This window comes from Salvelinus alpinus, chromosome 1, assembly GCF_045679555.1.
Source record: "Salvelinus alpinus chromosome 1, SLU_Salpinus.1, whole genome shotgun sequence".
In the NCBI taxonomy this organism is placed as follows: Eukaryota; Metazoa; Chordata; class Actinopteri; order Salmoniformes; family Salmonidae; genus Salvelinus; species Salvelinus alpinus.
This window is the reverse complement of record NC_092086.1, coordinates 55,851,720-55,876,125: the sequence shown is the minus strand read 5'-3', so window position 1 is coordinate 55,876,125 and position 24,406 is coordinate 55,851,720. Positions and strand designations below refer to the sequence as shown.

The 24,406-nt window shown below is 41.9% G+C and overlaps 1 protein-coding gene across 2 annotated transcripts; it reads right to left on the bottom strand.

The window, feature by feature from the left end:
• Nucleotides 1–7,638: 7,638 nt before the first annotated feature.
• Nucleotides 7,639–16,832, bottom strand: LOC139581051 (membrane-spanning 4-domains subfamily A member 4A-like). 2 transcript variants are annotated; one of them, XM_071410397.1, is made up of 8 exons: nt 16,773–16,832; nt 16,532–16,738; nt 16,321–16,437; nt 15,832–15,888; nt 15,354–15,533; nt 14,883–15,005; nt 13,522–13,611; nt 7,639–7,886 (listed from the first exon to the last, which is right to left on the bottom strand). In XM_071410397.1, exons 1-8 carry the CDS (start codon nt 16,815–16,817, stop codon nt 7,791–7,793), a joined length of 915 nt encoding a protein of 304 aa, XP_071266498.1. In that variant the 5' UTR covers nt 16,818–16,832; the 3' UTR covers nt 7,639–7,790. The 2 variants fall into 2 exon arrangements, with proteins under 2 accessions (XP_071266498.1, XP_071266505.1); XM_071410404.1 differs by having other exon boundaries at nt 16,532–16,831.
• Between the last annotated feature and the right edge of the window lie 7,574 nt (nt 16,833–24,406).

Sequence of the window (24,406 nt, the reverse complement as noted above, 5' to 3'; positions counted from 1 at the left end):
CAAGCACCAAATGCGGGTAGATTTTCTGTTTGTCGAGTAAATCTCAGAAGGCTATTCGCCACACTGGCGGGTAAATGTTTGTACCAAAATAGTAATGTAATAAAATATCTGGCATGATGGCTCGGAGGAAATTACTCATGTTTGCCAACCACAGACCGTCTCTAGCGCTCCTAGTTTTGCGGCACTGTTTGCCGTACGGGACATCAGCAACTCGACATCGAAAAACACACTTGCCATGGGTCTGCTGCTAGCTACTGTTCATTAAATAGCTGTTCTGTTGTGACATTTACCTGGAATAAGCCAACCATTGAAACAAAAAACCCACCACCGAAAAGGAGGACGAATCACTTAAAAAAAAAGAACGTTTTGTGAGAAATGGAGGTTTGGAGATAAAGGAGTTTCAAGAGGCTGGCTACAGTATGATGCTGAGGCTGTGGTGATGAGTTGTTCTATGTGTCGCCAGTATTCTAAAGATAAAAGCAGAAACAACTCATTTGTCATCGGAAATAAAACAATGAGGCTGGAGAACATTCGTGACCATGAACACAGCAAGTGTCATATTGCCTGTGTGTCTGTGTCCTGGGCTCAGTCGGAGCCTCTCCTCTTGACCCTCTCTGTGACGGAGCTAATGGCAATGTCAGAGCAGACCAGCACGAAGATGAAGATACTGTTTAGGACTGTACATGCCACTGGCAAGAAGGCGAGTGTAACGATCGTCTACTTCGTCCTCCTCCTCAGACGAGGAGAGGCGAGAAGGATCAGAGGACCAATATGCAGCGTGGTAGTTATATGACATAATGATTTATTAAACAAGACGAAAACTAAACACACTTGAGAATATACAAAATAATAAACGAAGTCAACAGACCTGAACAAACGAACTTACATAACACGAAGAACGCACGAACAGGAAAATAGACTACACAAAACGAACGAACAAACAGTCCCGTGTGGTGCATACAGACACAGACACAGGAAACAACCACCCACAACAAACAATGTGAAACAACCTACCTTAATATGGTTCTCAATCAGAGGAGACGTAAAACACCTGCCTCTAATTGAGAACCATATCAGGCAACCCATTAACCAACATAGAAACAAATAACATAGAATGCCCACCCCAACTCACGCCCTGACCAACTAAACACATACAAAAATAAGAGAAAACAGGTCAGGAACGTGACAGCGAGACTACTTTCTGACTTTGAGTGGATGTGTGAGTAAGTGAAAATGTTGTTACTCTTGTAGCTAGACTAGTACTTTTGTAGCTTGTTTTTCAAGTCTATTTAGCAGACGCGGTTCAGTATTGGAGGTTATTTCATAGCTCTTGATAAGCTTTGGTTCACCTCATATAAATATAAAATGATAGGCCTACTGATATAACATTCTATTTTAATGTTTGTCTCCAGATGCTGTTTACATTTTAAAGAATTGTGACACAATTGACTTTACCAGCCTTATAGTGTTGATCCTTAAGTAAACAAAAGGTAGAAGGCTAATTTAGCACAATCAACCGCCAGCTATATTGGATAACATAATTGTATATTTAATGGACCCTGGACCCCTTTTACAGCCGGTTCGGAGCCCCGCCGATCCTTCACGACTGGACTACCGACGTAATATGCCCGAGGGGGTTCTTCAACTGCCTACAACGTCCCCTGAATGACCATCTGCTAGCCGCGGCCCGCTAGCTGTCTAGAGCATATCGGACTGTTAGCTGAATAGGTCCATCGGTCAATTTCTTGGGCCACTATATCTATTTTGCAAACTGGCCTGGCCCCCTTTTACTACACGGAACCCTGCTTAACCATCACGACTGGACTACCGATGTAATCTGCCCGAGGTTTTCTTTTCAACAGGCCCCTCCGTCGCAACGTCCACTGAATGCCCATCTGCTAGCCTGCTAGTCGCGGCCCGCTAGCTGTCTAGAGCATATTGGACTGTTAGCTGAAGAGATCCATCTGCCAATATCTTGGGCCACTATACCTATTTTGCCAATTGGACTGGACCCCCCTTTACTACATGGAACCCTACTAATCCATCACGACTGGTCTGCCGACGTAACCGCACGAGGAGGCTATAACAGACTTCTTCCGTCGTGACGGCCCTCTAAGGCCCTTCTGCTAGCTTACTAGCCCCAGCCCGCTAGCTGTCTGAATCGCAGTGTCTCTAGCCAGCCTAACTACTCACTGGACCCCTATGATCACTCGGCTACGCATGCCTCTCCCTAATGTCAATAGGCCTTGTCCATTGCTGTTCTGGTTAGTGATTATTGTCTTATTTCACTGTAGAGCCTCTAGGCCTGCTCAATATGCCTTAGCTAACCATTTAGTTCCACCTCCCACACATGCGGTGACATCACCTGGTTTAAATTATGTTTCTAGAGACAATATCTCTCTCATCATCACTCAATGCCTAGGTTTACCTCCACTGTATTCACATCCTACCATACCTTTGTCTGTACATTATGCCTTGAATCTATTCTAGCGCACCCAGAAACCTGCTCCTTTTACTCTCTGTTCCAAACGTACTAGACGACCAGTTCTTATAGCCTTTAGCCGTACCCTTATCCTACTCCTCCTCTGTTCCTCTGGTGATGTAGAGGTTAACCCAGGCCCTGCAGCCCCCAGCACCACTCCCATCCCCCAGGCACTCTCATTTGTTGACTTCTTTAACTGTAAAAGCCTTGGTTTCATGCATGTTAACATTAGAAGCCTCCTCCCTAAGTTTGTTTTATTCACTGCTTTAGCACACTCTGCCAACCTGGATGTCCTAGCCGTGTCTGAATCCTGGCTTAGGAAGACCACCAAAAAAACTGAAATTTCCACCCCTAACTATAACATTTTCCGACAAGATAGAACTGCCAAAGGGGGCGGAGTTGCAATCTACTGCAGAGATAGCCTGCAGAGTTATGCCTTACTATCCAGGTCTGTTCCCAAACAATTTGTGCTTCTACTTTTAAAATCCACCTTTCCAGAAACAAGTCTCTCACCGTTGCCGCTTGCTATAGACCACCCTCTGCCCCAGCTGTGCCCTGGACACCATATGTGAATTGATTGCCCCCCATCTATCTTCAGAGCTCGTGCTGCTAGGTGACCTAAACTGGGACATGCTTAACACACCATCCTACCATCTAAGCTTGATGCCCTCAATCTCACACAAATTATCAATGAACCTACCAGGTACAACCCCAAATCCGTAAACACGGGCACCCTCATAGATATCATCCTAACCAACTTGCCCTCCAAATACACCTCTGCTGTCTTCAACCAAGATCTCAGCCTCATTGCCTGCATCTGTAATTGGTCTGCGGTCAAACGACCACCCCTCATCACTGTCAAAATCTACCTAAAACACTTCAGTGGGCAGGCCTTTCTAATCGACCTGCCCGGCTATCCTGGAAGGATATTGACCTCATCCCGTCAGTAGAGGATGCCTGGTTATTCGTTAAAAGTGCCTTCCTCACCATCTTAAATAAGCATGCCCCATTCAAAAAATGTAGAACCAGGAACAGATATAGCCCTTGGTTCACTCCAGACCTGACTGCCTTTGACCAGCACAAAAACATCCTGTGGCGTTCTGCATTAGCATTGAATAGCCCCCGTGATATGCAACTTTTCAGGGAAGTTAGGAACCAATATACACAGGCAGTTAGGAAAGCTAAGGCTAGCTTTTTCAAGCAGAAATTTGCATCCTGTAGCACCAACTCCAAAAAGTTCTGGGACACTAAAGTCCATGGAGAATAAGAACATCTCCTCCCAGCTGCCCACTGCACTGAGGCTAGGAAACAATGTCACCACCGATAAATCTACTATAATTGAGAATTTCAATAAGCATTTTTATACGGCTGGCCATGCTTTCCACTAGGCTACCCCTACCACTGGTCAACAGCCCTGCACCCCCCACAGCAACTCGCCCAAGCCTCCCCCATTTCTCCAAATCCAGATAGCTGATGTTCTGATGTTCTGAAAGAGCTGCAAAATCTGCAATTCGGCTGTTATCCGCTTATGTGGCTTCCTGCATGACACACTAACACACCTGAGCAACCTGTCTGCCTGTCTCCAGAGGTCCACCATCACCATAGCAGAAGCCCACAGCTCCTTGTGCTCAACACAGGCAGTACTTAAGAGGTACAAAACCAGGTATGTTTATTTAAGCTGCAAGAAGAAAAACTTACCTTCAGAGAATTAAGAGAAATTATTACGTCAATAAGAGAGGGAGAGAGAGTGAGTGAGAGTGTGTTGTAAAGGAAAATTCTGAAAGGATGGTAAAATGAGCCTTTTATGAACAGAGAAAGGACTCCTACAAATCAGCCGGGCTAGACAATCTGGACCCTCTCTTTCTAAAAGAATTTGCAGAAATTGTTGCAACACCTATTACTAGCCTGTTCAACCTCTCTTTCGTATCATCTGAGATTCCTAAAGATTAGAAAGCTGCCGCTGTAATCCCCCTCTTCAAAGGGGAGACACTCTAGACCCAAACTGCTACATACCTATATCTATCCTACCCTGCCTTTCTAAGGTCTTCGAAAGCCAAGTTGACAAACAGATCACCGACCATTTCGAATCCCACCGTACCTTCTCCCTATGCAATCTGGTTTCAGAGCTGGTCATGGGTGCACCTCAGCCACGCTCAAGGTCCTAAACGATATCATAACCGCCATCGATAAGAGACAATACTGTGCAGCCGTATTCATCGACCTGGGCAAGGCTTTCGACTCTGTCAATCACCACATTCTTATCGGCAGACTCAACAGCCTTGGTTTCTCAAATGACTGCCTCGCCTGGTTCACCAACTACTTCTCAGACAGAGTTCAGTGTGTCAAATTGGAGGGCCTGTTGTCCGGACCTCTGGCAGTCTCTATGGAGGTGCCACATGGTTCCTTTCTCGGGCCGACTCTCTTCTCTGTATACATCAATGATGTCGCTTTTGCTGCAGGTGATTCTTTGATCCACCTTTACGCAGACGACACCATTCTGTATACCTCTGGCCCTTCTTTGGACACTGTGTTAACTAACCTCCAGACGAGCTTCAATGCCATACAACTCTCATTCCGTGGCCTCCAACTGCTCTTAAATGCAAGTAAATCTAAATGCATGCTCTTCAACCGATCGCTGCCTGCACCTGCCCGCCCATCCAGAATCACTACTCTGGACGGTTCTGACTTAGAATATGTGGACAACTACAAATACCTAGGTGTCTGGTTAGACTGTAAACTCTCCTTCCAGACTCACATCAAGCATCTCCAATCCAAAATTAAATCTAGAATCGGCTTCCTATATTGCAACAAAGCATCCTTCACTCATGCTGCCAAACATATCCTCGTAAAACTGACCATCCTACCGATCTTCGATTTCGGCGATGTCATTTACAAAATAGCCTCCAACAAATTGGATGCAGTCTATCACAGTGCCATCCATTTTGTCACCAAAGCCCCATATAGTACCCACCACTGCGACTTGTACGCTCTCTTTGGCTGGCCCTCGCTTCATACTCGTCGCCAAACCCACTGGCTCCAGGTCATCTACAAGTCTTTGCTAGGTAAAGTCCCACCTTATCTCAGCTCACTGGTCACCATAGCACCCATAGCACGCGCTCCAGCAGGTATATTTCACTGGTCACCCACAAAGCCAATTCCTCCTTTGGCCGCCTTTCCTTCCAGTTCTCTGTTGCCAATGACTGGAACGAATTGCAAAAATCACTGAAGCTGGAGACCCATATCTACCTCACTAATTTTAAGCACCAGCTGTCAGAGCAGCTCACAGATCATTGCACCTGTACATAGCCCATCTGTAAATAGCCCACCCAACTACCTCATATTGTTATTTATTTTTTTGCTCCTTTGCACCCCAGTATCTCTACTTGCACATTCATCTTCTGCACATGTTTCACTCCAGTGTTAACGCTAAATTGTAATTATTTTGCCACTATCGCCTATTTATTGCCTTTCCTCCCTTATCTTACCTCATTTGCACACACTGTATATAGACTTTTTCTGTATTGTGTTATTGACTGTATGTTTGTTTATTCCATGTGTAACTCTGTGTTGTTGTTTGTGTTGCACTGCTTTGCTTTATCTTGGCCAGGTCGCAGTTGTAAATGAGAACTTGTTGTTAACTTGCCTACCTGGTTAAATAAAAGTGAAATAAAATAACAAAATGTCACTGAGTTTAAGCAGTTCTGCATGCAAGAATTGGCCAGAATTCGTCCGCAGAGATGAGAGAGACTGATCAACAACTACAGGAAGCATTTTGTTGCAGTCATTGCAGCTAAAGGTGGCACAACCAGTTTTTGTGGGTAAGGGGGCAATTACTTTTTCACACAGGGGAATTGCACATTGTTGCGTAACTTTGTTAATTAAATATAAAAGTACACTACCGTTCAAAAGTTTGGGGATCACTTAGAAATGTCCTTGTTTTTTAAAGAAAAGCACATTTTTTGTCCATTAAAAACACATCAAATTGATCAACCATGTGTTTCATGGAATTGTATGATCTTTTAAGAAACCAGATCAAAGTATGATGACCAAAGTATGAAAAATGAAAAGAATTTGCCCATTTCTGATTTTCTCTATTTTTGCATATTGTTATACCGAATGTTATCAGATCTTCAACCAAAGTCAACTATTAGATAAAGAGAATCTGAGTTTACAAAAAATAAATATACACCACCGTTCAAAAGTTTGGGGTCACTTAGAAATGTCAGATGTCAGAATTTTTTGGGGCCATTTAAAATAACATCAGAATGATCAGAAATACAGTGTAGACATTTTTAATGTTGTAGATCACAAAAGTAGCTAGAAATGTCAGATTTTTTATGGAATATCTACGTAGGCGTACAGAGGCCCATTATCAGCAACCATCACTCCTGTGTTCCACTGCGATGCAGTGCCCTAGACCACTGCGCCACCCGGGAGGCCCCCTAGCATTACTTTAAAGATCAATATTTACCCGAAATATGAATGTCATTAATTACATTGTATAGAAGATAAACGTGACTTCAAACTAAAAAAAATATTCTGTCAGTTTTATTGTTTCAAGACATTAAGTTAAATATGCATTTGTGTGTTATTAAAAATTATGCATCATATTTTGTCATATAGCAGTGGTTGATTTTAGTTGATAAATCTATTATACTTTTATATCAGAAATTATGATGAAATTATATCAATTAAAGAAAGATAGAAATGACAAAAACATGAAGTTATAAAATCAACCATATAGTAACCTAAACATTATACTGAAACTGTAACGGCTTTCTTCCTGAGATGAAGGAGAGGACCAAAATGCAGCGCAGTTAGTGTTCAACATGTTTAATAAAGAATGACAATAACGTGAACACTATACAAACTACAAAATAACAACCGTGAAAGCCGAGACAGTCCTATCTGGTGCAGAACACAAACACAGAGACAGGAAACAACCACCCACAATCCCCAACACAAAACAAGCCACCTATATATGATTCTCAATCAGGGACAACAATTCACAGCTGTCTCTGATTGAGAACCATATTAGGCTGGACACAGAAACAGACGAACTAGACACACAACATAGAATTCCCACCCAGCTCACGCCCTGAACAACACTAAACAAGCAAAACACATAAGAACTCTGGTCAGGACGTTACAGTAACATTGCATTACAATACACTATCAATATTAAACTGTCAAATTATTCAGATCAGTAATGTGGTGCTAACCGTTGCCTGGCTTGGAGCAGAAAAATAGGCCCAGAGAACACAATTTCAACAAGAAAAAGAACAATGTATTCACGGAGGCCCAATTCTCAAGGGATGACAGCAGTGTATTGAGGAGGCAGGTGGTTCTGTTGAAACCCTGTACCCATATCGCCTCCCTCAGGACCCTTTGGGTAGTTCCCAGTCTGTAGAAACAACACAGTACATATATGACCTTAACTACTGTATAGTTATGTTACAAATGGCACCCTATTCCCAATATATAGTGCTCTACTTATGACCAAAGCCCACACCATATACCCTATATAGTATACTGGGCCAAAGTAGTGCACTATATAGGGATTAGGATGCCGTTTGGGTTACATCCTGATAAAAAAAAGCAACAGTACACATGAACAGTATCTTTAAATTAAACTGATTACTTACTGGGTTGAGCCTGTAGAGTGCCAATAATGCATGATCATCACATCCTTGCAAGGTTATTATATAGTTTTTACGTTTTAAATTACATGTATTCATTTTCAATGTTTATTTTGAATTTAGTGTCCGTTAGGTTTTCAGAGCTATATTGTTAGTTTAAATTTAGTTTACATTGAATTAAAACATTTATATTTCGTTATTATATTATTCATTTTGTATTTTTAGTGTTAGGGACAGAATCAAATCTAATTTGATACATGCTTCGTAAGCAACAGGTGTAGACTAACAGTGAAATGCTTATTTACGGGTCCTTCCCAGCAATGCAGAGAGAAAAATAGAAAAGGTTTTGAAAAATAATAAAACAAGGAATAAATACACAATGAGTAATGCTAACATGGCTATATACAAGGGGTACCCGTATCCTGCACAGAGTCGATGTTCAGGGGTACGAGGTAATTGAGGTAGATATGTGCATATAGGTAGGGGTAAAGTGGACCAGGCAACACAATAGATAATAAGCAGTAGCAGCAGCGTAGGTGATTAGTCAAAAGAGTTTGTGGAAAAGGGGGTCAATGCAGATAGTTCGGGTAGCTATTTGGTTAACTATTTAGCAGTCTTATAGCTTGGGGTTGAAGCCGTTCAGGGTCCTGTTGGTTCCAGACATGGTGCATCCGTACCGCTTGCCATGTGGTAACAGAGAGAACAGTTTATGACCTGGGTGGCTGCAGTCTGAATAGGCCTTCTACCACCGCCTGGTATAGAGGTCCTGCCAGGTCACTGCTATTCTCCTTATAGGCTGTTTCATCATTGTCAGTGATCAGGCCTACCACCGTTGTGTCGTCAGCAAACTTGATGATGGTGTTGTGCGTGGCCACGCAGTTGTGGGTGAACAGGGAGTACAGGAGGGGACTAAGTACTGTAGCAAAAATCAAAAGAGATCAGACCCCTCCCTCAGTAACCGGTCCAGATCCAGAGCTACACCCGTGGGCTCTAGGACCAACTATTGACTGGGGAATGACTGCCACAATGGAAATCAACCAGCAGAGGGAGCCAAATGAACAGGATCTAAAAGAACTGGACATAAAACAAGAACCAATCGGCATGAAGACTGAGGGAGAGTGGTATGAACAGCTCTACCAAACCGACGCCCCAACGGAAGAAGACTTATGGGCATCAGTGCTGAAAGACTTAACATTGGACTGAGTCCCACCAAAGTTTGAGTATACTGCAAGAGAAGTGGCAAAATGTGATAAAATTGATTGCACTCCCAAGTGTCTTCCCCAAACTGAGTATCTAAGAGAGGTATAAAAGAAGGAGAGGTCAGTGCCTAGGGCATGATCCTCGCTATACATGATTTTGATATCATAGAGAATCATCAGACAAGGTAAATTACTTTTCACTATACTCTGCTTGTATTGACTTTGACATTAAGGCACGAGCAATATATTGACTGGTATATCTTGAGAATTGTGTTGTATCCTGGAAAATCACTCCATTTAAAAAGAGTAAAAGGACGCGGTTGTGTAGGAGAGAAATCTCCTGGAGAGCAACAAGTTCTATCTTTTGGAGTACCAGAGACAATTTCAGTTTGAAGGATTGAAAAAGCCCAGATATAAGTAAGCCTCGTAGTGTCACGTTCTTTCAAAATCGAACCCAGAAGCAGACCAGGACAAGGAGAGTAGGAAGAAGGTGAGTATTTATTTACAAGTGAATGTGAATGGGTAGATATATCCAGGTGGCGCAGCGGTGGTGAGTTGATGGGAGTAAATAGGTGAATCCAATGGGGTAGCGGAATCCTCCGACGACCAGGCGGGAATGGGGTAAATGATCCGGGTGAGTAATGTTCATGGATAACGATCCGGCAGGGAATGGATGTCAGGTCCGGGCTTATGAAGAGGAGAGATGATGATCAGGATCAGGTGTGCAGATAGCTGATGGGATACAGGTGCGGGTAATCAAAACTCCCAACTGGCTACATTGCCCGGCAACCAGACAGGGTGCGTTCCAGGACGCCGGAAAAAACACTCCAGGACAGAACACAGGCAAAAACCCGACTCAGGAAACGGGATTCATGACACGTAGAGAGCCAAGGGTCATCAGAAAGGGGTCCATATCTAGGCAGTAGGCAGTGAAAATTGTGACCATAAGAAATTTGGAGACAATAAGAGATTGAAATATTATACACAGCAGAGGCTGCCAATATCACTCTTATAGACACCAGTTTCGGGAAGGACCGAGGGAATAGAGCATTAAGGTAAATATATTGTTATTTGCTTTGTTTAAGAGTTATAAGAAGTGTTTAAGCTGATTATATTTGCAATATTATCTGGCACAGCATAACGCATTAAGGATTGATTGAGCATTATTGATGTATTAGGACTGTATAACCATTTAACTGTAATAACGTGTATAAGACAAAAAACAGAGTGACTTAATAAAAGCTTGAAACTTTGACAACTAGGCCAGAGTAACGATCTGGAGAGCAAACGCCTCTGACACTCTCACTGAGCAGAAAGTGACCCTGGTTATAGGTTAAAGTGATTGCACTAAAGAATATTTCATTGTGTGGACAATAATATATCTTTGGAAAAGTCAAACATATAACAATACTAGTTTCCAAGTGACTACTAGCTGACGAGCATAATAACTAACGGAAGATTAGTTATTAGGTATTGATATATAAGAGAGGAAGACACAAGGTAAGGGAGTATAGGAAGAATCTATAAACATAAAGTAATAAAGTACTCATCTATCCAAGGCCCCACACTAGACCGGGGAAATAAGGGAGTGACAATGTGAACGAAGGAACAAACCCAACTCACGCGAAGGGCCAGTACGAATAAATAGAAGGGTTGGTAGGGCCGCACGGCTAGGCCCTTGTTACACCGAAGTAACTAAAATCCTAAAGTACTCTGCCTAGCCAGAGGACGGGATAGAGGCTTTTGCTGCAGGCAACGGGCAAAAGTCAGCACCGTGACACTTGGCGCCCAACGTGGGGCCCGATAGAAGAGTTAAAAAGCGATTAAGTAACAGAACCTATACGACCTAGAAACTAAAACATTATGGCAGCAGCACTCGACCTAGGAGAGGCAACGCTGGCACAAATAGCTGCCCAGGCCGGTAGTCTGGAGCAGGAAAGGGAGCTCAGGGTACATGTTAGTCTACCAGAATGTAGATTTGCCATATGTGTACCAGGTTATGAATGGAAAGATCTAACACGAAATGAGCAGTCATCAGTAAAATAAATGATCGGGTGGAAAGGCAGACAGACCTTCTGGGATGATAAACACTTTGTAAGAAGGACTATCGCCTCCAGCGATCTGATGATAGGCCAAGTAGAGGACTGGGCCATAGTGAAAGTAATACCACTTGAGGGAGAAAGTAAGGGAAACTTTAACCTCAGAATGGGGTGTGTAACACACTATATGATAAAAAAAAATCCCTGAGAAATAAGAGAGTACTATAGAGTTTAGAACTAAATAGGAAATCTAAATAAAATTTAAAGGTAAAGAGCAATGGAGAGTTAGTCTACCCTTAAAAAAAAAAAAATGGTCGGAATTAACCTTTAAATGGCAACCAGCCCTTAAAAACCCAAGCAGAAATAGGGGGAAGGCAGGCAGAACTCGTAGTAATACGAAACTGGGTTCTAATAAAAGTCATCCCAGAAAAAGAAGGGGGGCCAGAGGATGTAAGTGTGTATTGTGGCAAAGTGGCCTTCTATGCACAGCCCTGGTACCCCATGGCAATGGCCCTGCTACAGGATGGGACTCCAACGAGTCTAGGAGACACTAGTGTAATGTTGAGAGCCATGCCGGTAGACTCATGTTAAGTATTTAGGACATATTTTAAGCCAACAGGGCAGAAAAAAAGATGAAGGTAGAAATTTTTTGATTTTATAAGCACTAAATTTAATTATGAAAATAAATATGTTGCAGTTCTTAGGGATAATAAATTACTGTAGATAATGGGTCCCATACTATGCAACTTATATAAAATTATTGATGAGACTGAGTTAAGATTAACCCAGATTATTGTTAGATAAAATACAGTGGACTCCCGAAAGAGAGATTTTATTAGTACAGAAAACAATAGCTAATAGCCTTAGCTAATCATTTGAAGGTTTGTCTTTAAATAGTAGAAAGATGACAAGAATATATGGCATCTGTTGTGACCCAGGATCATTGAGAGTATCGGGTTAATTAAGTTGAACTATATAATTATCTTATAGGTTACTACATAGAAATGTTGAGTTCTTTAAAATTCATTAGTGCAAACAGGGAGACAGTGAGACAGTCAGTCAATATTTGGAAACAGAAACCATATCTGGTACTGACAGTATTAGCTGTGGCAACAGGAAGCGGAAGCGAAAAAGGCCGGTTTTAAACCCCAGCCATTAAAGCAGCAGTTAAGAGGAAGTTAAACATAGACATAACTACATTGAAAGAGCTGAGACAGATAGTGACCCATGTGCAAATTTATTAGGTCAGTTAGACACTGGCACAGGAGTAGGGGAATGGGACTTTACATGGAAGCAAATAAATGCAAAGAGAGGCTAACCTAGAAAAGGCTAGTCAAAGAAAAAAGACAACCACAGAGCAAAGAGTGGACACCTCAGGGTAAAACCTCAGGATGGACATAAAAAAGATATGAAAATAATAAACCACTTAGGGATAAATATGCGACAAGGAGAAGAAAATCTCCTCAGCTTATCGGACGCTAAACAATTACAAGCAAGGGGAGTCATAAATATGAACCATTTTTAACCTGTAAATGTTCCAGAACAATAGAGGGAGTCAGAACAGAAACGGACTTACCAGAGAAAAATATTAATCAAATAATAGAAAAGCTAGGTAAGATAATACAGCAGTTTAAAAAGGATTGTGGAACCCTGGGACCAGAGTTCGCACACAAAATAATTGGAGGAGTACATAAGCCAGTGAAGCAATGCAAAATAGCCAGACACAAAAGAGGCCTTAATCAGCTTGGCAGAGCTGGAACAACAAGGAAAGATTGATAGGATAACCAACCCAGTTACTAATACACCTATGCAATGGGTACCTAAACCAGATAAAACAGTAAGACTGGGGTGTAATTTTAAGGCCCTAAACAGACACTAGGGGTCATACATAGACCCTAACATGGCACTAACAGAAATGAAAATTGGCAAGTATAAAACATGCCTGGACCTGGCAAATGGGTTCTATGCAGTGCCCTTAGCAGAAGAGAGTAGGAGCAGGACTGCTTTTACACCTGATAGGACACAGGCCTACCAATTCCAAAAATTACCCCAGAAACTCAGTAACTACGACACTGGGGAGATCTTTTTAATTCAAATTTTAGATAACAAGCAGCCTATTTGATATGTCGACCCTGCAGTTCAACCTCCAAAAGATGTCATACCTCGTAGTTGTTCTGAGGAGGGTAAGGTGCGTTGCTTGGAGTCATGCTGCCATGAGGTACCGGTATTTGATTCCCAATGATGAACACTTGCTAAAAGACAGACATGTCAATTTTAAGTCCAATTCTAGTAATTCATTATCAAATATACAGGTGTCATGACTGCTCAGTGCTCTTACAATTACCAGAACATACACTATATATACAAAAGTATGTGGACACCCTTTCAAATTAGTGGATTCGGCTATTTCAGCCATACCCGTTGCTGTCAGGTGTATAACATCAAGCACACAGCCATGCAATCTCCATAGACAAACATTGGCAGCAAAATGGCCTTACTGAAGAGCTCAGTAACTTTCAACGTGGCACCGTCATAGGATGCCATCTTTTCAACAAGTCTGTTCATCAAATTTCTGATTTGATTTCGGTAGAAACTGTAAGCTCTCTCACCATCCACACACACCATACGGTCAAACACCTGTGTCTTTATAGATCCCCTGATGTGTGTTTACCACCATTTGTCTTCCCCTAGTGGTCGGGAGTGTAATTGCCCAAAAAATACCATAATATAAGATACACCCAAATTGGCTCTTACACTGGGTAAAGTTCATGATGCACTTGACCTTAACAAGGGGCCCAGGACCAGTGGAAGAAAATTAGCCCAATAACATCAAAGATCCACCACCATATTTTACAGTAGGTATGGTGTTATTTTCTGCTCTTGCGTTCTCATTTCGATGCCAAACTCACCACTGGTGTGTGTGGTCAATGAGCTATTTTCATGTCATCCAACAAATGTAAACGCCTGGAGTTTGCTAAACGGCATTGGCACTTGGATTGAACCCTGTGATTTGATCAGATGACATGAACAAAGAGCTCTTTCGCCACACACACCAGTGGTGGGTTTTGCGTTGAAATAAGAATACATTAAGCAGAAAAGAACCCCATAAAATAAGTACAGACGAAGGATGTCAATGATCTGGAAGTATTCTGTATGGATGAATGGTCTAAGATCCCTCCCAATGGGGTCTCCATATCATAAAACATTTTAGAAAACGTGTCAGTGCTGTTATCCTTGCACAGTGAGGTATTGATAACAGGCGTATCATTAATATTGACCCATACCTGTTAGAAATAAAAAAAAATACTACTTGTTAAGCAAAAACGCTTTCTCTGAGCAATTGTATTAATACACATTTTTGGGCACATACGATGCATCTCAGTATTGTATTATTTATTTTAAACAGTCATTTTTGCTCATTTTTATCAAGGTTGTCAATAATTTCGGGCCACACTGTATATGGAACTAGATTTGTCTAAATGTTGGACAACATTTTGACAGAAATCTATGTCCAAAGACTCACCTCAGGGGTGGAACGGCAGCACAGGCAGACAGCTCTGCAGGCGAATGACGAGACACAGATGGACACTATAAACTCCAGCATGGAGAAAACAGCCAAAACACCTGATATTCCCTGGGACCTGACCTATAGCCAGATAAGAACAGGAAACAGCAGTTAACTAGACTACACCTCCATTTTGGAGCAATTATGTACAATTAAACTTTGACTCCTGTTTCACTGTGGGCTAACAAGAAGTATAAGTAATAGCATCTATATAGCATAGCATCTATATAGCAACTCAATAGCATCTAATTCACTATTGCTTGCATGTTCGAGATATCACATATCTGCTCCAAATGGAGTATAATTTAAACGAATAAAAAACATTAAACAGTACGTACATTAGTCTAGTAATACGATTATAGATGATAAATACCCCTTTACCGATTTACAAATATCTCCTGACCAAAGGAATTACTATTTGGTATATACCCGATACTGTTGACAGACAGAGGACCTAGGGTAGTAGACATAGGATGGAGGGTCGTATGAAGGATTGCCTGGATAGTCACAGTAGTACAAGAGGATCCCAGCACTGTCTAAAGAATGCAGAATGGTGCCAGTAAAAGCAGTAACCGTGGCGACAACATTCATTCCAAGGGAGCCTTTTACCTAAGGGACAGAGAGCAGAAAGAGAACATGGGAATGAATGATTGGTTGTGAAGAATGAAATGCAATATAAAATACAGTGTGTTGACAATCATTATTGCAAGTCTTTATTAAAGGGGCAATTCGCAGTTGCTGAATCGTCAGTGCCCACCCCACTGCTTGTGTTGTGGGAGGAAAACAAACAGATTGAATGAAAACATGAGTGCCTATATGTGAAGTAGATTCTATGTTTTTAAAATAGAGTGGAACTATATAAATCAAAAGCCTAAACTTTATTGAGGCAAAAATAGTTGATACTGACCAGACATTTGTTCAGTTTGTTGTCAGCAGCAACAGTTAGAGAGCCTGCAACTACATACTGAGAAGGAACAGGGAAGAGATTATACAAGCCTACATACCAAATGGCACCCTATTCTCTACATAGCACACTATAAAAGTAGTGCCCTATATAGGGAGTAGGGTACCATGTGGGATAAAAATATTTCTACAGTATGACCAAAATTCAAATTCAAGTTGAATTCCTCCCACATAGAAGTCAACAGAAACTGAAATGCATGAGTGTATGAACGGCACAGGCCTAGCGAAATACATATACATTGATAAAAGTCATTTGTTAAGTCATTCATTATACATTAAATATTTTATATATATTTTTAAAATTCCACATACTGTATTGTTTTTAATGCATTTCTTTAAAAAAATATGACGATTCAATTATTAGGATGTTTTGTTTGCATCACGACAGACAGGAAATGTTAGAAATTATTATTAGACAGAGCAGCTCACTCACAATGATAGATCCCCAGACAAATATTCCACTAAATCCTCCAATATTGTCTACTTGTGGTCCGGCAGTCATCACGATTCCTGTCAACAGCATCATCAAACCAATCATGATCTGTATGGTCTGTGAGAGAAAAACAAAGCAGAAAATTCATTTTTCTCTTCGTTCAACCAAAATGAAAAATCATTTTCAAATGATGTAAAACATAAATTCTTACTCCCAGCGCTTTTGGATGCCCTGCCCGGAAACTTCCCAGCACTGAAGAGACCGTCTGTCCCAGACAGTGAGGAGCAGATGCGACCCCTGCGACCCCCATCCCGTTCCCATAGGGGTAGACATGGGTGAATACCACCGCCCCGTTAGTGGTGGTTGTTTGAGAGCTGGACATCTTCAGAGGACAGAAGGATGTTTGTAGTACAGTAAGAGGTGATATGGCTGATCAGCGGTGTTTTGTTGAGCCTCCTGCAAAGTTTGTACTCTACCTGGGACTTCCAGATAATCATTTAAATGGGAATGTAATGCACAATAGGTGTGTGCGTCAGCCACTAATCCGACATTGAACACTCCCCATTAAATATGGGTGGGTGGTAGGCTGTGTGTGTCTGTGGTTACTGTATCATCTGTTTAGTTGACTAACTTCCTCATTGCTGAGCGACCTTTAGTTCCTTCTTTATTGTCATAACTTCCCATCTTGGGCTTGAAGTTCCTTGCCTATAGAACACAGGCTATAAAAGAAACTCATACACTTCCATGAAAGTTGCATAAGTTTCTTTTTCATGCTACATAGCATGGAAGTGTACACATTTATTTTGTTCTGTGCTGTATAAGTAACCATCTTCAAGGTGTAGTATAATAAAGTAATTTAATTTAACCAAATACTTTGCCCCTCTGCGGGGAGACATCCTGAATTAAAGAAGTAGGTGAAAGAACCGGAACTGTTTATTAGTGATTGTTGGTGAATGGACATTAGATAATCATGACAAACAAAAAAGAGCTTAGTAAAGTGGAGTGTATATAAATGCTGAGATATCATGTAAACATAAGCTCATGTCTATCTTGCACCTCTCTCTCTCTTCTCCCCACTCTCTCCCTCATCTTCCTCTCTTCCTATTCTTCCCTCTCTTCCTCTCCTCCTGTCTCTTCCTCTCCTCTTTCTTCCAAGGTTTTTATAGTTTTGTGTTTTAAAAGTTGTAGAAACATCTCAAGGATGATCAATGGAAACAGGATGCACCTGAGCTCAATTTCGAGTCTCATTGAAAAGGGTCTGAGTACTAAAGTAAATAAGGTATATCTGTTTTATATTTGTAATAAATTAGCAAAAATGTCTAAAAAACTTATTTCACTTTGTCATTATGGGGTATTGTTTGTAGATTGATGAGGAAAAAAATATTTAATCAATTTTAGAATAAGGATGTAACAAAATGTGTAAAAAGTGAAGGAGTCTGAATACTTTCCAAATGCACTGTATCTGGTCAAAAAAGGAAGGAAAATACAATCACGAGTATCAACTTTTGTAGACAATAGACTGACGCACAGACAAAATGCAAACAAAACAACCCTCACAATTTCAACTGGAATTACTTGGGTCTATTGCTGAACTTTTTGTTGAACACAAATATTTGATTGCGAAGAGACTGTCACTGGCAAACATGGTTACAGACCCAACAACATTATACAGTGAGGGAAAAAAGTATTTGATCCCCTGCTGATTTTGTACGTTTGCCCACTGACAAAGAAATGATCAGTCTATAATTTTAATGGTAGGTTTATTTGAACAGTGAGAGACAGAATATCAACAAAAAAATCCAGAAAAACGCATGTAAAAAATGTTATGAATTGATTTGCATTTTAATGAGGGAAATAAGTATTTGACCCCTCTGCAAAACATGACTTAGTACTTGGTGGAAAAACCCTTGTTGGCAATCACAGAGGTCAGACGTTTCTTGTAGTTGGCCACCAGGTTTGCACACATCTCAGGAGGGATTTTGTCCCACTCCTCTTTGCAGATCTTCTTCAAGTCATTAATGTTTCGAGGCTGACGTTTGGCAACTCGAACCTTCAGCTCCCTCCACAGATTTTCTATGGGATTAAGGTCTGGAGACTGGCTAGGCCACTCCGGGACCTTAATGTGCTTCTTCTTGAGCCACTCCTTTGTTGCCTTGGCCGTGTGTTTTGGGTCATTGTCATGCTGGAGTAACCATCCACGACCCATTTTCAATACCCTGGCTGAGGGAAGGAGGTTTTCACCCAAGATTTGACGGTACATGGCCCCGTCCATCGTCCCTTTGATGCGGTGAAGTTGTCCTGTCCCCTAAGCAGAAAAACACCCCCAAAGCATAATGTTTCCACCTCCATGTTTGACGGTGGGGATGGTGTTCTTGGGGTCATAGGCAGCATTCCTCCTCCTCCAAACACGGCAAGTTGAGTTGATGCCAAAGAACTCCATTTTGGTCTCATCTGACCACAACACGTTCACCCAGTTGTCCTCTGAATCATTCAGATGTTCATTGGCAAACTTCAGACGGGCATGTATATGTGCTTTCTTGAGCAGGGGGACCTTGCGGACGCTGCAGGATTTCAGTCCTTCACGGCGTAGTGTGTTACCAATTGTTTTCTTGATGACTATGGTCCCAGCTGCCTTGAGATCATTGACAAGATCCTCCTGTGTAGTTCTGGGCTGATTCCTCACCGTTCTCATGATCATTGCAACTCCACGAGGTGAGATCTTGCATCGAGCCCCAGGCTGAGGGAGATTGACAGTTCTTTTGTGTTTCTTCCATTTGCGAATAATCGCAGAAACTGTTGTCACCTTCTCACCAAGCTGCTTGGCGATGGTCTTGTAGCCCATTCCAGCCTTGTGTAGGTCTACAATCTTGTCCCTGACATCCTTGGAGAGCTCTTTGGTCTTGGCCATGGTGGAGAGTTTGGAATCTGATTGATTGATTGCTTCTGTGGACAGGTATCTTTTATACAGGTAAGAAACTGAGATTAGGAGCACTCCCTTTAAGAGTGTGCTCCTAATCTCAGCTCGTTACCTGTATGAAAGACACCTGGGAGCCAGAAATCTTTCTGATTGAGAGGGGATCAAATACTTATTTCCCTCATTAAAATGCAAATCAATTTATAACATTTTTGACATGCGTTTTTCTGGATATTTTTGTTGTTATTCTGTCTCTCACTGTTCAAATAAACCTACCATTAAAATTATAGACTGATCATTTCTTTGTCAGTGGGCAAACGTACAAAATCAGCAGGGGATCAAATACTTTTTTCCCTCACTGTATAGTATCTCCTCCTCATCAAGAAAAGCACATCAGCTAATTATAATACACAAATGACATAGACCTATATAAGCTATATAACAATTGAGATGTACAAACTTTTGCAAAAGGGAACGATGAGCGGATAACAGGCAAGCCGTAATTTTGTTTAAGACGTTAATGAGTGAGTTGTCGATATACTGTAACTATTTGTTCAGCACTTTTTAAATGTACAACGACAGATTTCAGAACATGGGTCGTTCTTACATTATTCTCCCTGTATACCAAGTCAGACCTGTAGGACAAATAACGGGGGCATATAAGCAGACAATGAAAGCTCTTACAATATTCAATAGATGACATTTCTCAAAAACAGGCTACAGGTTACATGTGCACCACCTAGTCAGAACAGTAGGCTAAGTCCTGAGGGGGAGAGGGACCAAATTCTAAGGGTGAGACACATGGGCTACTAACAGCTTACTACACAACATACACTTACTATTACTTTCTTAGCTACAGTATACATATCTTCCCTGCATATTACAATACATTTTTGGACTCATCTTGTTGTGCTGTGCTCACTTGAAAAGGAAGATGACACGGAGGTCCTTCTTGTGGGCAAATGTTGTCATCAAAGTCTGTCATTCTCTGGATTTATGGTGCTTTCAAGACAACTGGGAACTCTGAAAAAAACAAGGTCGAATCATGATGACGTCAGTGATCTTCAGCTCATAGCTCTAGAAAAGGGTCCGAGTTCCGAATTTACAATTCAAATCAAAAATCAAATAAAATGTATTGGTCACATACACATGGTTAGCAGATGTTATTGCGAGTGTAGCGAAATGCTTGTGCTTCTAGTTCCGACCGTGCAGCAATATCTAACAAGTAATATCTAACAATTCCACAACAAATACCTAAAACACAAATCTAAGAAAAGGAATGGACTAAGAATATATAAATATACAGTATGGATGAGCAATGTCAGAGTGCACAGGCAAAGATGCAATAGACCGTATAGAATACAGTATATACATATTAGATGAGTAATGTAAGATGTAAACATTTTAAAGTGGCATTATTAAAGTGACTAGTGCTCCATTTATTAAAGTGGCCAATGATTTCAAGTCTGTATGTAGGCAGCAGCCTCTCTGTGCTAGTGATGGCTGATTAACAGTCCTTGCGATAGAAGCTGTTTTTCAGTCTCTCGGTCCCAGCTTTGATGCACCTGTACTGACATCGCCTTCTGGATGGTACTGGGGTGAACAGGCAGTGGCTCGGATGGTTGTTGTCATTGATAATCTTTCTGGCCTTCTTGTGACATCGGGTGCTGTAGGTGTCCTGGAGGGCTGTTTGTGAGGGTTTTAATTGACAAGCCAAATTTCTTCAGCCTCCTGAGGTTCCCTCTGCTGTTTCCTGAAGTCTACAATTATCTCCATTGTTTTGTTGAGTGAGAAGTTATATTCCTTACACCACAATCCGAGAGCCCTCACCTCCTCCCTCCTCGTCGTTGTTGGTCTGATAACTTGATGATGGCCACGCAGTTATGGGTGAACAGGGAGTACAGGAGTGGGCTGAGCACGCACCCTTGTGGGGCCCTGGGTGTTGAAGACGACTGACCACCTGGGGGTGGCCCGTCGGGAAGTCCAGGACCCAATTACACAGGGCGGGGTTGAGACCCAGGGCCTCAAGCGTAATGATGAGCTTGGGGCGTACTATGGTGTTGAATGCTGAGCTATAGTCAATGAACAGCATTCTTACTTACAGTGGGGAGAACAAGTATTTGATACACTGCCGATTTTGCAGGTTTTCCTACTTACAAAGCATGTAGAGGTCTCTAATTTATATCATAGGTACACTTCAACTGTGAGAGACGGAATCAAAAATCCAGAAAATCACATTGTATGATTTTTAAGTAATTCATTTGCATTTTATTGCATGACATAAGTATTTGATCACCTACCAACCAGTAAGAATTCCGGCTCTCACAGACCTGTTAGTTTTTCTTTAAGAAGCCCTCCTGTTCTCCACTCATTACCTGTATTAACTGCACCTTTTTGAACTCGTTACCTGTATAAAAGACACCTGTCCACACACTCAATCAAACAGACTCCAACCTCTCCACAATGGCCAAGACCAGAGAGCTGTGTAAGGACATCAGGGATAAAATTGTAGACCTGCACAAGGCTGGGATGGGCTACAGGACAATAGGCAAGCAGCTTGGTGAGAAGGCAACAACTGTTGGCGCAATTATTAGAAAATGGAAGAAGTTCAAGATGACGGTCAATCACCCTCGGTCTGGGGCTCCATGCAAGATCTCACCTCGTGGGGCATCAATGATCATGAGGAAGGTGAGGGATCAGCCCAGAACTACACGGCAGGACCTGGTCAATGACCTGAAGAGTGCTGGGACCACAGTCTCAAAGAAAACCATTAGTAACACACTACGCCGTCATGGATTAAAATCCTGCAGCGCACGCAAGGTCCCCCTGCTCAAGCCAGCGCATGTCCAGGCCCGTCTGAAGTTTGCCAATGACCATCTGGATGATCCAGAGGAGGAATGGGAGAAGGTCATGTGGTCTGATGAGACAAAAATAGAGCTTTTTGGTTTAAACTCCACTCGCCGTGTTTGGAGGAAGAAGAAGGATGAGTACAACCCCAAGAACACCATCCCAACCGTGAAGCATGGAGGTGGAAACATCATTCTTTGGGGATGCCTTTCTGCAAAGGGGACAGGACGACTGCACCGTATTGAGGGGAGGATGGATGGGGCCATGTATCGCAAGATCTTGGCCAACAACCTCCTTCCCTCAGTAAGAGCATTGAAGATGGGGCGTGGCTGGGTCTTCCAGCATGACAACGACCCGAAACACACAGCCAGGGCAACTAAGGAGTGGCTCCGTAAGAAGCATCTCAAGGTCCTGGAGTGGCCTAGCCAGTCTCCAGACCTGAACCCAATAGAAAATCTTTGGAGGGAGCTGAAAGTCCGTATTGCCCAGCGACAGCCCCAAAACCTGAAGGATCTGGAGAAGGTCTGTATGGAGGAGTGGGCCAAAATCCCTGCTGTAGTGTGTGCAAACCTGGTCAAGAACTACAGGAAACGTATGATCTCTGTAATTGCAAACAAAGGTTTCTGTACCAAATATTAAGTTCAGCTTTTCTGATGTATCAAATATTTATGTCATGCAATAAAATGCACATTAATTACTTAAAAATCATACAATGTGATTTTCTGGATTTTGTTTTAGATTCCGTCTCTCACAGTTGAAGTGTACCTATGATAAAAATTACAGACCTCTACATGCTTTGTAAGTAGGAAAACCTGCAAAATCGGCAGTGTATCAAATACTTGTTCTCCCCACTGTATGTTATCCTCTTGTCCAGATGGGATAGGGCAGTGTGCAGTGTGATGGCGATTACATCGTCTGTGGACCTATTGAGGCAGTAAGCAAATTGAAGTGGGTCTAGGGTGACAGGTAAGGTGGAGGTGAAATGATACTTGACTAGTCTCTCAAAGCAGTGAGTGCTACGGGGCGATAGTCATTTAGTTCAGTTACCATTGCATTCTTGGGTACAGAAACAATGGTGGCCATATTGAAGCATGTGGGGACAGCAGACTGGGATAGGGAGAGATTGAATATGTCTGTAAACACACCAGTCAGCTGGTCTGCGAATGCTCTGAGGATGCAGCTAGGGATGCCACCTGGGCCGGCAGCCTTGAGATGGTTAACAAGTTTAAATGTCTAATTCTAATTAATTAAAAAGAATAATTCAACTTAATTGTGTTAATTTATTATGTGTCTGAGATTGTTTTAAATGGTATCTGTGAAAGACAAACAATTTAGTGTACATTTTGTTTACTTTCTGCTCACTTTATTGCATTAGTGAGCCCTCAAATGATACTTTAGCCTAATTTGCTACATAGGTCATCTGCCTTTTTTGCAATTATTTTGCATTGGACAAAAGATGTAACCCACAAATGTTGGCTTAGGTTTTTTTGCCAAACTAACAATGTCTTACTATATTTAAATTCTTTTATTTGATTTCAACTAACTTGTTTTAATTCAATTAAGTTACGTCAGCAATGGAGAAGGAGAGCCCACAGTCCTTGGTTGTGGCTGCGTCGGTGGCGCTGTGTTATCTTCAAAGCGGGCAAAGAACATGTTTAGCTTGTCTGGCAGCAAGACGTCGGTGGTTGGATTTCCTTTTATAGTCCGTGATTGACTCTAAACACTGCCACATACGTCTCATGTCTGAGCAGTTGAATTGTGACTCCATTTTGTCTCGATATTGACGTTTTACCTGTTTGGTTGCCTTGTGGAGGGAACGACTACTCTGTTTGTATTCTGCCATATTCCCAGTCACCTTGCCATGGTTAAATGTGGTGCTTGGTGCTTTCAGTTTTGCGTGAATGCTGCCATCTATCCATGTTTTCTGGTGAGGGTAGGTTTTAATAGTCATAGTGTGTACAACATCTCCTATACACTTCTTGATGAAATCAGTAACCATCTCAGTGTACACGTCAATATTATTCTAGGAAGCTATCCGGAACATATCCTAGTCCCCGTGATCGAAACAATCTTGAAGCGTTGATTCCGATTGGTCAGACCAGCATTGAATAGTCCTTAGCATGGGTGCTTCCTGTTTGAGTTCATGCCTATAGGAAGGGAGGAGCAAAATGGAGTTGTGGTTAGATTTGCCGAAAGGAGGGAGGGAGAGGGCCTTGTATGTATCCCGGAAGTTAGAGTAGCAGTGGTCCAGTGCGAGTGCTACAGTCAATATGCTGTTAGAATTTGCTTTGTGAAAATCCCTAGCTACAATAAACACAGCCTCAG

What these genes read in the sequence shown, in the direction of transcription:
- LOC139581051 (XM_071410397.1), bottom strand. Translation starts at nt 16,817, where the DNA reads ATGATTATCTGGAAGTCCCAGGTAGAGTACAAACTTTGCAGGAGG. An exon ending in ACAAACTGAACAAATGTCTG is followed by an intron (nt 15,534 to 15,831) that starts GTCAGTATCAAC and finishes TCTGTCCCTTAG; the next exon opens with GTAAAAGGCTCCCTTGGAAT. An exon ending in CTCCTCAGAACAACTACGAG is followed by an intron (nt 7,887 to 13,521) that starts GTATGACATCTT and finishes TTGTTTCTACAG; the next exon opens with ACTGGGAACTACCCAAAGGG.